This window comes from Streptopelia decaocto, assembly GCF_964273445.1.
Source record: "Streptopelia decaocto genome assembly, chromosome: 1".
NCBI lineage: Eukaryota > Metazoa > Chordata > Aves > Columbiformes > Columbidae > Streptopelia > Streptopelia decaocto.
The window spans coordinates 57,318,962-57,334,850 of record NC_138663.1 but is presented as its reverse complement, the minus strand read 5'-3'; the positions used below and the strand labels follow the sequence as shown (position 1 = coordinate 57,334,850).

Genomic DNA, 15,889 nt, shown 5'->3' with positions numbered 1-15,889 from the left:
TTGAAGATAACAGCAAGACAGATCAATTGGTACAGTATCTGTTAAGCATTTTTAAATTTTATTTCAAAGTGTTAGGACTATCCTGTGCCCTGTGTTTCTACCTGTCAGCTTTCTGAGTGCTGATACAGACAGTTTAATTTCAACCAATTTGTGATATTTCTTGAGATACAAAGGACCAGAATGTTTCAGCAACAGATGCACTACCACTGACGTAGTTACTATGCTGGGGCCACTACTTAATACTCCTGGTCCCTTCTCATGTATCCCTTATTACAGACATAACGTTACCTCTCTCTCAAGGCAAAAAATAAAAGTAACAATTTGCCACGATTTAATAAGCACATGTCTACTTCCATATATTATACAAGCCAATCCAATTTAGAGTCAGTACCTTATAAGCAGAACTGTAGGAATAACCAACAACTCTAAAAGTCCAGATATGTTTTATTTGTAACCAAAGCACAGGGAAGGGAAGGGAAGGGAAGGGAAGGGAAGGGAAGGGAAGGGAAGGGAAGGGAAGGGAAGGGAAGGGAAGGGAAGGGAAGGGAAGGGAAGGGAAGGGAAGGGAAGGGAAGGGAAGGGAAGGGAAGGGAAGGGAAGGGAAGGGAAGGGAAGGGAAGGGAAGGGAAGGGAAGGGAAGGGAAGGGAAGGGAAGGGAAGGGAAGGGAAGGGAAGGGAAGGGAAGTCAAAACAGTTCATGGTTCATGTACTTATTTATCTTCCTAAAGGTTTACAAATCATTGGTTGATTGGGACATCTATAGCTGCTTCAAACACTTTCACAGGACTTCTGTCTTATGAGAATGACAACCCTTTCCCATGTATACATGACTCACGCTGTATTATTTCCAGTTCTCATAATCAAGCAGAGAACACTCTTTATACACGAAAACCACAAAAAATTGACAGTCCAGAGCACAGTCTCCTTATGGTTTATGGGAACAAATCAAGAAATAAAAATAAAATTTAAAAATTCAAATAAAAGCAACCCAGAGGAGAATGCTGTTTTTAAAACAATATACACTACCCTTATTCAGTATTGCTCACTGAGAAGAGAACACTACAAACACATAGAATTAGCCTGAACAGGCATTCCCCCACTATTTACACTAACTGGTATTATATTCACTCCCAGAAACCAGACAGACTATTTTTCCTTTTCACCAACTCTTGTTTCTATGACCACAGAGTTTTTAAACCTAGTTCTAAAAAAAGAGTTCTTTTTTTCTGAAAAAGATGTGAGACTGGTATGCATCCAGTAATTTTCAGAAAAGCTATTGTACGCATAAAGAAAAATTATCCATTCACAACAGTACTGTGGGATCATCATGAGCAAAGTGATCACTTATAACGCAAACCAGGCACAAAGATGGGGCTGGTTTGTTCAAGTGCAATTTATCCAGATTTGACAGTTTTATTTGGCCTGCCCTTTTACCACCAGAAGCAAAGGAGGCCAAAACTATTTCTGCCACCTGAAGGCAATGGAGGGAGTAGAAAACCAAGAGGAGACTACAGGTTGTTGCTCCTTCATGGCTGAGAAGTTGCTGGTGCACTTTGAGAGTTTAAGTGCATTAAAACGCCTCATCAGGTAACCTGTTCTGCATATCCTGTAAACGTCCTTGGCAGATCCCAGACACTATGTTAGCTTCAGGAATAGGAAGCCCCAAACATACACACCTCAACACTGGCAAGAGAGTCCTACAAATTCAAAGAGTGAGCTGCTTTCCCTTGCTCCCCCTCCAGCCCTTTTTTATCTGGCCAGAGAAGAAAAAATGCAAAATAGAATAACTTTTTAAAAATAATCCAATTCTTATAATCATCGTCTGTCTCTGGTTTAGTTAACAAGCTACGTTAGTTTGACCAGTTCCTTCCAGATTCTCTCTCAAAAAGGGTAATAAAATGTCTCCTTAGAAACATCAGGAACTGCCTTTTAGGAAAGGCAGCAGCACTACAAGGAACTAAAACTCGGGCAGTGTTACTATCCACAGAGTAACTCAGTCCTTTGTCTCTTTAAGAAACATGTTCTAGGTGGCCTTTGTTTCCTTTTGGATTTGGAGATCAGCTTAATGCAATTGTGCATCAAAGCAACCTTTGTACTTAACCTACTTTAGGTCCACCACAATTAGGAAAAACGCTTTATCAGAAACAGCCAGGTTGCTCATTGCTGGAAGTGCTACTGAGTAAGTATCATTCTGTGCCTACCCTATTCCTAGGCTTTTCTCTAGCAATTACTGGAAAAAAGAACACTGGACCAGACTGGACTTTTGAACTGATACAGTAGGACTATATTTCTTACTGAGAGCACAGTTTGTTTTTATTTTAGCTTTAGGACAAATGTTACTTTTGCAGACCTGATCAAGCTCTGCTTTGATGCCTCAGGTAACCGCAGGACCCATGGATGTAGAACAATTGGCTCAGAACAAACAGGAAATGTAACTCAACTGTCCTAAATCCACTGTGAGGTCGGCATGTTACTCAACAGCTACAGTCATTTAATTAAATAACTCCAGCTGCCATGAACTGACCTTTCCCACAACAAGTCAGCCCTACACATCAAGCTGCGGAATCATCTGCTTAGAAGCATCCTCTGAACTTTTCCTCACATCCGAACCACTGTATAGATTATAAGAGTTACTGTGCCAGAAGTGGAGTAGTTTATAGGTAGAGGGTGGCATCTCAGCTGGGAGGGGAAGAGAACTACATCCAGACCTATGCATTATTTGTTTCATCTCCAGTAGTTACCTAGTTCATAAAAAAATTCTGAAAGTAGAACTAACAATCATATGCATATCCAGCTTTCATTCAAAGCACAAAACCAAAACAAACAAAAAACTAATACCAAACAAACATACCAAAAAAAAAAAAAAAAGAGCCTTAGAGAAAAAGATCTAGATCTCTCTTCTATGCAAAGTCATGCATAGAACAACTGCCTAAGGAACAAATGCTTCAGGGTAAGAAGTCACATCTTCCCTACCAAGTAATTAATGTATTATGAGCATGTCTCTGTTTGTACTTATGTGGACTAGACGAACATACTATACCATACCATAGCTACATACAGTAAGGCTTTAATTAGGCAGCCCTGAGTATCAGAGACATTGGTAGCTCCAAGGATCTACAGCCAGAGGTCGTAGGCAGAAAGGCCATCCAGAAGGGATGCATTGCTCTCTGCCTTCTGTGGGACATGAATAAAAAGCTACTAGAAACACTTTTATATTAAAAATCCTCATCCCCTGAAGTGAGGTAGGAGGCATGTGTTACTGAGCTCTCCTCAAGAGGATAATTCAGGCAGATTGACCATCTATGTAAAACACGGGCATAGGATGAGAGTTTTGTTTCTTCTTAAGTAAGTCTGTTACTAGAATTTCTTTAAAAATTAAGAGCATTGTACTGAAAGGGCAATTCTACCCCCATCACTGATCATTACCATCAATGTTCACCCAATTTTCCCTATAACTGGGGAAATATAAGCCCTGTAGCTAGACCAAAAGACTAGCAAATACAGGTTGTGACAGGCTAATAAACAAACCTAATCTGGTGGTAGAAGACCCTTAACTGATATCCATCTCTCGATTAATGATTATGCTTTCTTTTTTTTCTTTACTACAGAATCTCTTTCTCTTGGTGTGCTACTCTACAGCATCTGAAAAACAGCAGTCTGAGGAAGTGAATACTTATTTAGGACCAGTATAAGTCAACACTGAGTTACACATTAAAAGTTACTTGAAGTCAGAGTACAGGTATAATTCACCCCTTGCAATCAGTAAACCATAAATTACAGTTAAATTATCAGATAGTTATGAGCAATACAAAGGACCACAAGCTGTTTCAAGATCACACTTCTTATTTACATGGCTAAAAATTTATGTACTATTCTTCAAAAAGCAGAATCCTACAAATGAGAGAGAAAAACTCCAGTAATGTATCTGTCCATAGTGCACCATTCTTAGTATCCTGAGCTCTGTGGTTTTGTGTTTGGTTGTTTTTATAGAAAACATCTACTACATATTTACTTTCTCAACACTAGTTAGAGGAGATGGAGACAGACAAGAATCAAACTGCATCCACCAGCTGCAATTGCTGATTCTATGTTACACAAGCTCCCTAGTATTGCTGACTTCACTGGTGTGAATTATGATATCCAGTTGTCAAGTCTGTCTACTTTCAAACAAACATGGAAAGCTGAAAAGTGTTGCTGAGGGAAAACAGGATGGCTTCAGACCTCTGCTGCTCTGAAGAAGAGCTTGACAAACATACGCTGCAAGTGGACAACTACAAAGCAAGGGGCAGAGCGAAGGCAGGAGAACAGAAATTTTTTCCCCACAATGCTGGTTTTAAACAAATGCTGCTCACATGAACAGGGGACTATTTCTAAATAGATCGGATCTTTCCATTTCAAAGTTACAACATAAAGACTGCAGTGCTAGATAACAGTTCTTTTACGAGAAGTGTTTTATCTACGTTGCTAGGATAGGTTCCCTTCAAACAGGTGCTTGAATTTTTTTTCTCCAGGCTGGGACAGAAACCTCTGGTACGGCAGCTTTCACAGAAAAAAAACCTTTCCACAAGATTGTCTGCAACAAGTGTTGTGTGTGTGTTTGCATGTATGTAAAATAAAACTGTATAACATACAAATACATACATACACTTTCATTATTATTTTTAGGTGTAAGAGATAGCATAGATGGCAAGACAAAGGCTATTGACCAATTCACAGCAAGCATAAAGAAGAGAAGATTTAAGCAAATTATTTTACTTTCAAGGGAATGCTTAGAGTCAGTGAGTAACTGCATCTCTAAGAGTAATGTCTTAACTTGCCAATCTTTAAAGCATCTGATGCTGACCAATCTGTGTACTTTTTATATGTTATTTGCATAAAAAACCTAACCATATTGATGGGAAAGTGATGTTAAGTCATGTTGTCATCAGACAAAAATCTTAGTGCTTGGCTGTCAGAAGACTGATTGCACACAAACTTCTGTCACATTACAGTAGTCAAACTACTTGTTGCAGATGGTAGAAGTGCTATGACTTTTCTCCTAGAAGTAGGCATACACAGTATTCACATGTAAACTAATTCTGGTAACTAAATTGTTAGAGGAGGCAGTCAGATGAAATATGAAAGTGCGTTTCAACATTTAAAGTCTTTTTAGCTTTGGTTAGGACAAATGGACTCAGAAGTTAAATCTAATGTAGTAACAGTGAGATCTATTTAAGCACATGGTTTAGAGCAAAGCTCAGTTGGAAGCTGAAGACTTAAAAATACAGGCTAGTACTTCTTGTTTTTAAAGTCACGGTTTAGCCTTGACTACATAAACCCTGAAGGAGCCAGTCTTCCTCCTCTGTTTTTTTTTTCCCTTCCCATCACAGTGACTCACATAACATGCTGCAAATAGAGCTTACAAGGCTGTTAAGACCAAACCCATCCATGAACCCAGACACTCTTTCAATAATAAAATGAACATATAAATCTACCTAGACTCTTGTTAACCTACATTTATATGCCACAAGTACTAGTCACGTATATGCCACTAGACAAGGACAAATGAAAAAGACTAGAACAAAGATGATTAAGAAGGAAAAGAGCAAATGGCACAAAAGGGGAAAAAAAAAATTCAAAGAGAAGTAGGCAAGAATGGGTAAAAGTTTAACTACCCCGATAAGTTTTAGAATGCCCATTTTTTAATGAAACTCTGGACTTGAGCCAAGTGACTTCAGTACGCGTTACATGAGGCCCTCAGAGTGGGAAATGTCGCTCTTGTTTCTAAAAATGAACATTGAAAATCTCAATGCTTATATTATCTATACATGCCATACTAAGGAGATTTGTGGGGTGGGAGATGAGGAGGAGGGAAGGGAAAGCAAGACATTATCAGGGATTGGAGACAGGAGGAAAGCCATCTGTAGCAGTCATTCAAATGGAACAAACAGAAGGTAATAGTGTTCTATGCAAACATACCTCACATCATGTAACCACAGGAAAAATAGTTGCAATATTCTCTTTAAACACATCACATTCCCTGTGGATTTTCCTCTAGAAAGTTTTTAAATTCAAGATGAAAAGAGTCTGTTTTATCACAATTTTTTTTTTCCTTCCCTCTTTTTAAAAACACACTGGTACTCGCATTCATTTTGTAAAAACATTTAATAATGGGTAACACGAGAAATTTACCTCTAAGTACACTGGGCTATGTATGACCTTTTCATTCTATTTTTGTACAGTGCCAAGACCCCTGAAACTAACCTGATAAGAACAATTCTAGTAAAGTACAAACATTTTATGGGTGTCTATTTCAGGTTTTGTTTTCTCCAGCAGTAAAACTTGTTTTCTGGTATTTTAAACTAAGCAAAAATATCCAGAATATTAGTGTTTTTAATGTAAATGCAATAAAATTACAGTGCATTTTACTATGGATGGTAGTAACCCAGGCTCCTTCATACTATATCACAAGCAATGTCTGAAAATAAGTTCCTGTTTTTCCCCAGGTAGACATCATTTTTCATCTGAAAACACAGATTATCAATATATAGACAAGTATAATACCTGGCCTTTTGTTATTAAAATAGTTCCACTGGAGTGCAATGAACCTGAAGGTAGCACTTCCCTTCTACAGCCTCCCTTACATGCTTTAAAGTATCAATCACGCTGTCTCAGAAAAGACAGGAGATTTAAACTGATCCCTGACATCTCTTGGGCACATGTTCCACTGATGTTTGTACAAAATGATGTCAGGGATAGGTTAATTGCCTAGGTTCTCTATTAACCACAGCACCAGGCAGGTGCACGCTTCCTACTGCACTACCCGACTCCTAATCCCGAGCACAGGGGTGTAACTACTCCTGTATTTATACAGTCCTAAAATTACACTTTGAAGGCAACCGTGAGGCTGATGTGGCCCTGGTGAAAATGAGTTTGACACCCCTGCCCTAGTGCATCCTGTTGCTGAAGTTACAGCTGCTTGTGAGATGGAAACCTGGATGAGATGGAAACCTGGGCATGCACTGTTCCGTTCTGTTTTCCGAGGGGTGAAACCCATGAATGCAGGCAGGAAGGAGACACAATATGCTCCAACAGGCACCTCATCTGACCCCTGGGAAACCTGGCCTGCTGTGAGCTCTGTTGAGCACATCTTCCCTGTAGTACAGAGTATCCTCCATGCACACAGCCATGTGGAAGTCCTGCTCATGCATGGACTTTAAAACCAAACCAGCTTCTCTCTCCACAGAGATAAGGATAACAGAAGGCTAATAAGTGAGACTTTTGGGGGTGGACTAGTGAAAGTTAGCAAAGTGCTTAAGATTAATGGATGGAATGTGCCAGTTCGAGGGCAACAAAGAGAGCAATTGAATAGCAAGCAGCAGAATAGGATGATTAAGCCACACATTTCTCACCTAGAAAAGCTTTCAGGACAGCTCTTTTTCAAGAAGCTATTTCTGAAAATTTCTAATGAAAGTACAATGAAATCTTTAGCTTTGCTTTTTGCCTCTCCAATGACAGAATATGCCAGAGAGATGTTAATCCTTTAAGTTAACTTTGAAGCTCTTCAGTAGGTAAAGACAAAGGTACTTTAAAAATACACAGCTTTTTGCTCAGTAAGCAGAATCCCGTTTAAGGATGATGTTTACAACTGTTCTAATTTGACTGGAATTCTAAAAATGCAGACTGGCCTCCTGAAAAGCTAGATCTAAAACAAGCTGTAATTGACATGCTATCACTTTATCTGAATCCAGAGTGTATCTCAAAAGAGTTTTTAAAGAGTGTGGCTCTACTACAAAAGCCACTCACTTCTTTTAACCTGTTTGCCTTTGTTCTCCTAAAAAGGTCATCAGGTCTATCTAAGAGAGGCCCGAGCCACCACACTCTTTTTTTTTTTTCAAAAAAGAATAATACTAGGATAACTTGAACAATGAAAGGCCACAGATCATACACATATATAAAATATTCTCTTTTTGGTAATGCACACTGTAATATTTGCTTGCTGAAGAGTCAGTCTGTTTTTCACAGGTATTAGGCAAGACAAGTTAATATATTACACAAGGTCCTGATCTCCAGACTGCTACAGATCTGCAGCTTCCTCTATTATTATACAGTACACATACTGTACTGAGGTTGGATATTGTGCATATCAGAAACAGAGCTCCTGCCAAAGATCTTTTATTAGCTTATTCAACCATACATCTGAAACAATATAAAAGAATCAATGTATTTTTTGGGCCACAACACACCTCTGCCTACCTGCTTATAAGACCATATCAGGTCTTTCATAAACTACAAATCTTGAGGGATTTGAGGTTACCTACTAAATTAGAACAAACAGATAACACTCAGTTTTTCAGCCAATGTGCTACATCTTTTTCAGCTCCCTTCTCCCTTTGTTTATGGATAATAACTTAGCAGATGAAATGCATAACTAAAGATCATGGCTTCCAAATGTACAGACCTGGAGAATGAACAGGCCATTGTCGGTCTAGAATACATTCTTCCCCATAATCTGGCAGAAGTGTTCCCGGTAATCCAGCAGAGGGGTGGTAAATTTCCATATGATGGTGTAAACCACCAGAAAACAGATTAAGCATCTTTTAGTTTGTTTTCCACTGGTGCTCTTAGTACTAGTTCTGTTGTGTACCTTGCTGTTGTAGTCTACATACATCAACTAAACACACTTCATAAATCTCACCTGATATCTGTGACAAATCATACTTGACTACTTGACTGCTTACCTTTTATGCAAAAATCACTGTCTTAGTGAAAGAGAGGAAAGCACTTTATTTCTTTAGCTTTGACCTTAGCAAGGCTTTCAACAGAACCACAGACTCAGTTGGAATGGACCTCTGGAGGCTGCCTGGTCCAACCCCCCCAAGTCAAGCAGGGCCACCTAAAACCAGTCACCCAGGACTGTGCCTAGACAGGTTTTGAGTACCTCCAAGGATGGAGGTTCCCCAGCCTCCATGAGCAGCCTGTTCCAGTGCTCAGTCAGCCTCATAGTATCTTTGTAAACAAGCTGGGAACATATAGATTAGATGAGTAGACTACAGTGAGGTGTACTGAGTTTGTGTGGTAAGGTTTTGGTAGGGGAGCTACGGGAGTGGCTTGTGTGGGAAGCTGCTAAAAGCTTCTGCTGTGTCTGATAGAGCCAATGGCAGATAGCTCCAAGATGGACCCACCACTGACCAAAGCTGAGCCCATCAGCAAACAGTGGTAGCACCTGGTGTCCAGCCAGGGTCAACCCACCACAAGAGGTCAGAAGCTGGTGAGACTGCACAATTGGTTGTTTAAGTGACAACAAATGATTAGCAGCATTCCTCGGGGGCCAATACCGAAGCTGATATTGGTTTAACATCTTATCAGGGCCGGGGCTACCATTCAGAGGGGCCTCGACGAGTTGAAGGAATTTGTTAACAGAAAACTCAAAGTCTGACAAAGGTAAATGTACAGTCCTGCACCTGGAACAGAAGAACCCCATTTTGAGATTATCAGCCCAAAAAGATAACCACATGCTTGTACAGGCTGCAGACTAACTGGGCTGCAGTTCAGCAACCTGAGGGTTGCAGGGTGTGGAAGGAATGTCCAGGTGGACAAGATAAATGTGAGTCAGTATTGTGCTCTCACAGCAGAAAAGGCAACCTGTATGCTGGGCTGCATCAGCAAGAATATAAGCCAGCAGCTTGAGGGAAAATATGATCCTCCACTCAACCTTAATAAAGCTACATCTGGAGTAGCATGTTCAGCGGTGGGTTCCCTAATGCAAAAGAGGCACCACCACACTTAAGTCCCATGGAGATCTGCTGAGATGATCACACTGCATTCAGGGAGGTTAGTTTGTTTAACCTGGAGGATGATACAGCTACAACCTTCCACCACCTGAAGGGACATTACAGAGAAGACAGAGCCAGACCGTTCTTAGACATACACAGCAAAAGGGCAGGTAACAACTCACAGCAGGGGAAACTCTAATCCAATGCAAGAAAAGAATTTTGAACAAAGGTAGTCGAGCAGTGAATCAGCTACCCAGAGACCGTGTAGAATCTCCGTCCTTGCAGATATTCAAAACTTGGGTGGAGAGTGCCCTGAGCATCATAATCTAACTTTCAAGTTAGCCTAGCTTTGAACAGGAGCTCAAACTAGATGGCCTCCAGACTTAAATTACTTTATGATCTGCACATTACTTTGTGATCTGCACATGAGGTTTCTGACATGAAGAGTGATCAGATATTTCTGTTAAAGACTTACATGCAATCACTTTCTGAAGTGGTAATGCAAAGGTCCCTATTACCCTCCACATTTTGGCTTCCAGGAGTGGATTCTATAGCCTCGCAGAACTGGGTCCATGCACACCAATCAAAACTCAAGCCTTTACTTCACATTCTTCATAATCCAAGTCTAGACAGTAGTATATAACACTAGATTATTAGATAAAATTAGAGTAAAACCTAGATTAGATTTAAGAATAACATGGGAACAATAGCCATTCACGATACCAGTACAATTATGTCTGGTGGCTTTATAGCCACCACTCTGATTCACAGGATTTTGTATTCATTATCCACAATTTCCACATCAGGAATGTCAACAGCTCATTAGAAAAGTTACCACATCACACTGATCTCAATTTTAGAATGTTTAAATTAATTTCTGCTTCTCATCATCAACAAATACATTTTGTTAACACAGTTTAGCTAATTGGTAATGGGACAACACTAGTAAATCCACACAAGTAAGCACACGTGCATGCGCACACACATGTTTTTTTCGGTTTATCTAAGAGGAACAGAATTTCAGCCCATTGACCAAAACCGAAACTTCACTTTCACAAAAGCTATATAACCACTGTTGTCACAAAACTTTCTAAAACTCTGAGGGGAAAAAAAAAAAGAGAGAGTGTGACTCTAATTTAGTGCCATCCTCTACCATATTTCAGGAGATTCTAAAGGTACCTTTCTTAACAGAGGTAGAAATCTCTTAACGTTTAGAAAAAAAGAACAGAGAAGCACTGAACGTTTCCTCCCTGTCATTCTGCTTTATATGGCACTGAGAAAGTTTCCAATGCCCACCTATTTCATTCAGCAGTATGCTGCAGGCACACAGGACATGCAAAAAGCATGATGATTGCCTTTTTGTGAATCATGATGTATAACTGGCAGAACAAGGGAGAGCCCACATAATCCTCTTCTCTCCCACAGCTGGCAAAGCAGAAGAAGGCAATATACCAAAATCTGAATAAAGTTCCAGTGCATTGCTCAATCACAATCAAGAGAAGATGCATTTCCAGTTTTCATGCCAATGGAACTCAGACAAGTTGAATACTTCATCTTATCAACTTTCATACATCTAGAGAGGTAAAACCAAAATTTCAATCTCTACAGTTAGATGAAAGGTTTTGTCCTACTTTCATGAAGATAAGCCAGAGTTCATGCCAGAGATGTTAGAATCTAGCTAATATTTTAATGATAGGACTTAGTCCCTTTAAGGTAGGAACATGAGGATGTGGATAATTGGTAGTTTGGCCTGGAGGAAACTGTACTCAAATGGACTAGACTTCTCTTGTGTGGATGAATAACATAATCTAACATGATTGTGCCTTTGACAAAACCAAGAACAATACAGCTTAGATAACTTTAAGATTCCTTGTCCAGTTTGATTCTTCCCACAAGAAGAGACTTTCTAAAAAATGAACACAGACATGCACTGAGACAAGATGCCATATCCATGGCAACATGACAGCTGCTTGATACCTCACTGAAACAGAACACTCTTTTCAAATAGAAGTTATGTCCTGGAAAAACACAAGTATTCCAAATACACACATCATAACACAATGAAGTAGGTATGAAAACAAACTGCTAACATGAGGTATGAAATGAAACTACTAGCATCCTTCATTATTATCTACCCAGAAAGCTGTAGATTATTTTTTTAAACACAAGCATAGATTTGATAACAGATTCTACATCTGTCTCATTTAATGGCATGAAATGGGATTACAAGAACAGATTATGCTTCTAAAGAATGAACTTCTTCAACTAGCTTCATGCCTCTTACCAAAGCAATTCAATTTTCCAAAACACATTTAAGATTATTTTTTTTTTTACTTAAAACTAGAGAGATGTATATTATTTATATGCTAATAAACACTAAACTCTCTAATACCTTTTAAAAAATGAAATAAACTTTTTTTCTATGAACGTATTGTAAGAAAGTACTGGTCAGAGAGAGATACATTCAAATGTCTATAAGGTCAGAAAGGTGATTATTGATTTCAGTATATTTTCCTATAGGGTTTGAGACTGAAACCCCATTCTTCATTTAAAACAAAAGACCTTGTATCAGTATGGAATTTGAAATATTTTTTTTCTAGTCAGTCCAGATTTACTGGAATAATAGGTAAAGAAAAAAAAACTACACATATTTTTAACATACCCACAAGTTCCTATTCCAGCCCCACCTAGAATGCGCATTTAGTAGATGGGGTACCACGGATTTTAAGCTCTTTGAAGACAGCTCCATTTCTGAAATCGCCACTAAGAAGGTTTCAAATTGTCAGGAAAAAAAAAAAGAAGGTATTGGGAGAACTTCGCCCCTAGCTGAAGAGTCATGCGTGCCATTAGAGTTTGTTATTCACGCTTAAGCAAGAGAAAGAGGAAACTTTGACAGAGATGTGAGCAGAGAGGAACCAGGCACTGGGGAACCAGCGAGAGTAGCCCCGCCGCCCGCAAGCGCGCACCGAACGCCACCGCAGCCGCTCTTACCCGCGCTTGTCGCGGCTTAAATAAACCAGAAAGACTTCGCTTCCACCCCACATCACCACTCCCTACCTTCCACCGAGCGCCCGATGCTGTGCAAGTGTGTGAAGGAGGAGTAGGCGTCGTGGACCCCCTTCAGGTACGCCTCCAGCTCCTCAGCGTGGTGGTACTTGAACTCCAGCGCGGCCGCCACGGAAACCAGGCAGAAGATGCCCACCGCGTCCTGGAACGAGGCACATGAACCCAAACAGCCAAGAGAACCGGCGGGCTCGCCGCCGCAGCCACAAGCCCTCCCGCCTCAGCCCGTATCCCCTCTTTGGGGAGCAGGTACCCCACCCTCCAAACCCGTACCCGCCGCTCCTACCCCGGCAGTCGCCCGCATGGTGCCGCCGCTCCTCCACAACTGCAGCCCCAGCGCCGGGCGGGGGCCGCCATCCCCCAGCGCCGGCCTCGCCCTTGCCCCTGACTGACGCGGGCTCCATCCACTCAGCTCCCCCCGGCCCGCCCAAGGGGCAGAGGGGGGAGGACACACCCCCCTCCCCGTTCTTCCCTCCCTCCTTCCCGCCGGGACAACGGCTCTCACCTGCGCTCAACGACAGGAGCGGCTCCCCCCGCTGTCCTCGGCAGTCCCGCACCGACTCTCCTCCTCCTCCGCGTACCGCTCCCTGAAGGCTGGGAGTGAGGGAAAGGGCTCAAGCAACTCATTTTATTTTATTTTATTTTATTTTATTTTATTTTATTTTATTTTATTTTATTTTATTTTATTTTATTTTAATGAGAGGTGTGACAGCAGCTGGGTCCTCAGCGCCTGTGTGGTCCTGGCGTGGGATCCAGCTGTCAGCACCTGGGGCGCATATACAAAACCTCCTGCATGCAGGGGGACTCTTCAGAGAACTTATCTGCCTAAATCTCTGCCTAGCATGTTTGTGTCTTTTTATATATATATATATATTTTTAAGATTACTTTTTAATAGGCTTGCATTCACTCACTGAAAGGACCGGATTATATCTGCAGAGTTAAATGCTTTTCTTGGTTTTGCGCTAACCACATTGCCTTGGGGACATCCTAGTTTTGGGATTCACCACAAAGACTTTTTCATCACGTTTTATTGTCTTTAAGATTGTAAAGGACTAAAAGGGAGGAAACAACAACAACAACAAAAAAGTGTGAAGCTGGCCTCCAGCAACAAAAATTAGGATAGCATCTACATTTATTTAAAAATATGATGTGGTTATAGCTGTGTGTTAGAATATAACCAGTTGTAAATTCTGCATATTTTTTTTTCTGAGAAAGAAAACAGCAGTTTCTATTATAATCAGCAGCAGGATTTCATCTGCCTTCTTCTGAAGTTTGCTATACAGGACAATGTCAGGAAAAAGATATTGAAGGAGATGAAAGTGTGAGCCAATGCCAAATAACAAGTCCTGCATTCCAAACAGAAAATGCTGTATTTAATAAAAAGTTCTTGCTAAATAAAAAGTTACTGTTAAATCTAAAGGTACTTTATTAAATCTCAAAGCTTTAAAGAAAAAAAAAATCAAAGTATACTTTAATACTATAGTTTCTTAATGTACCAGAAGAATATACCTATAAAAATGGTGGTAAGGTATCTACGTTGAGAACGCGCAAGTATTCTGAGTTCATATGAGGAACTTCCATGTGACCTATGACAAGGGATGTATGCAATGTACAAGTCTACTTGGTTAAAAGAGATATATATAATATTAGGCTTCTGCTGAATAGTGTTTCTTCTAGCATGGCATTTTTGGGCAGGCCTCAGAGCCTTTCCTACTCTGACTCCACAATATTTTAACTCTTATAACTTGACAAGACCTTCTCTCACCTATCACAAAAAAAAAAAAAATCTTGCAAGACCTAAATATGTATGTCTTTTACATATGTTAATAGTTGGTTAGATTTACTTGCATTTACTACATGGAATGGGAGTGAAGTTGGGGGTTACATTACAAATATATCTACAGAGAAGCAGGAGGAAGGAGTCAAGCATGTGAGCTTTATGTTTGAATTTGTGAGGCTTGAACATATATATATATCTATACATATGGGCTCCTTGAAAGATGATCTGGAGATATTGCATGAGTAAGCAGGGAAGAAAATGTACTCAGGTGATAATCCGACATATACATACTTGGAAACTGTCCCAGATAATCACATGAAATCAGAGAACTCCAAGACACAGAGTAGGGTGTTTGCAACATGGTAAAAATGACAGGGGGCTGTAAAAACTTAATCTCAGCGCCATGACTAAAATCACCTTTGATACTGGGTAATCACACAGCCTTATCTCCTTTGGAAATTACCCCACCCTTTAATGTAGCCAACTAGTCACAGTTAAATGAGAGCATTACTGTACTTGGGAATGTTCAAAATGATAGATTGTTTCCATGCCAGGTCCTTGCAAGTTAAGACAAGTCAACCTATTTGGCAACATTTGAGTTACATGTGACAGAATCAAACTTTTTTTTTTTTTTTTTCCCCCAATCTGCACAAACCCCAAAGATATTTGCTCTTCTTGAGTCATTTAAGGTCAATTTAATCCAACCTGGGCAAATAATGTTCTGCTATACGCAATTGTGGGTAAAAGTCAGTGCCAAAGACCAAATCCTGGATGAAATTAAGTCAGTGATAAGTCTCTCATTAGTATTGGTAGTTAAGAATCAGTGACTGAAACCTATTGCAGCTCCTGTTCTCAGCACTGCAGTGGGCAATGACTCCTAGGAGAAAGCAAAGACAGAAGTGTTATTGCTGTAAACAGCATTAATTGTTATCCCCTCTGTATCATTCTGGATCGTCTATTCAAAACTATTCAACAAGTAACTACTAAAGCTTGCACCTGAGCATGGGGTTTGTGAAAAAGAAAAAGAAAGCAAATTTTGAGGTGGAATTCTCACCCGTGGATCTCAGCGGAGTTGCTTGGAACTATATGGGGGTGGTGTAATGATGTGAGTAGCTGTGTTGCCCTCTAGTGACGGGTTAAGAAAATCCTATTACCAGCAACAGGTATGAAAAATTCTTCAGGCAACAGTGAGGTAGCACCGTGAGCCTGACATTTCCCAGACACACAGTTAAGATAGGTCTCAGCAGTAAAAACCTCCTCTGGAAGCTTTTGTGGTTTTGGAGAGCCATT

General features: G+C 40.2%; 1 protein-coding gene across 1 annotated transcript in view; it reads right to left on the bottom strand.

The window, feature by feature from the left end:
* The window catches only part of CPM (carboxypeptidase M), a 40,440-nt gene extending 27,251 nt beyond the window's left edge, over window positions 1–13,189 (bottom strand). Inside the window, exons 1-2 of the mRNA XM_082075929.1 lie at window positions 13,105–13,189; window positions 12,813–12,963 (exon numbers count right to left, since the gene is read on the bottom strand). Coding sequence (XP_081932055.1) covers window positions 12,813–12,963; window positions 13,105–13,122 — 169 coding nt within the window. The 5' untranslated portion in view covers window positions 13,123–13,189. The remainder of the gene's footprint in view (window positions 1–12,812; window positions 12,964–13,104) is intronic.
* Between the last annotated feature and the right edge of the window lie 2,700 nt (window positions 13,190–15,889).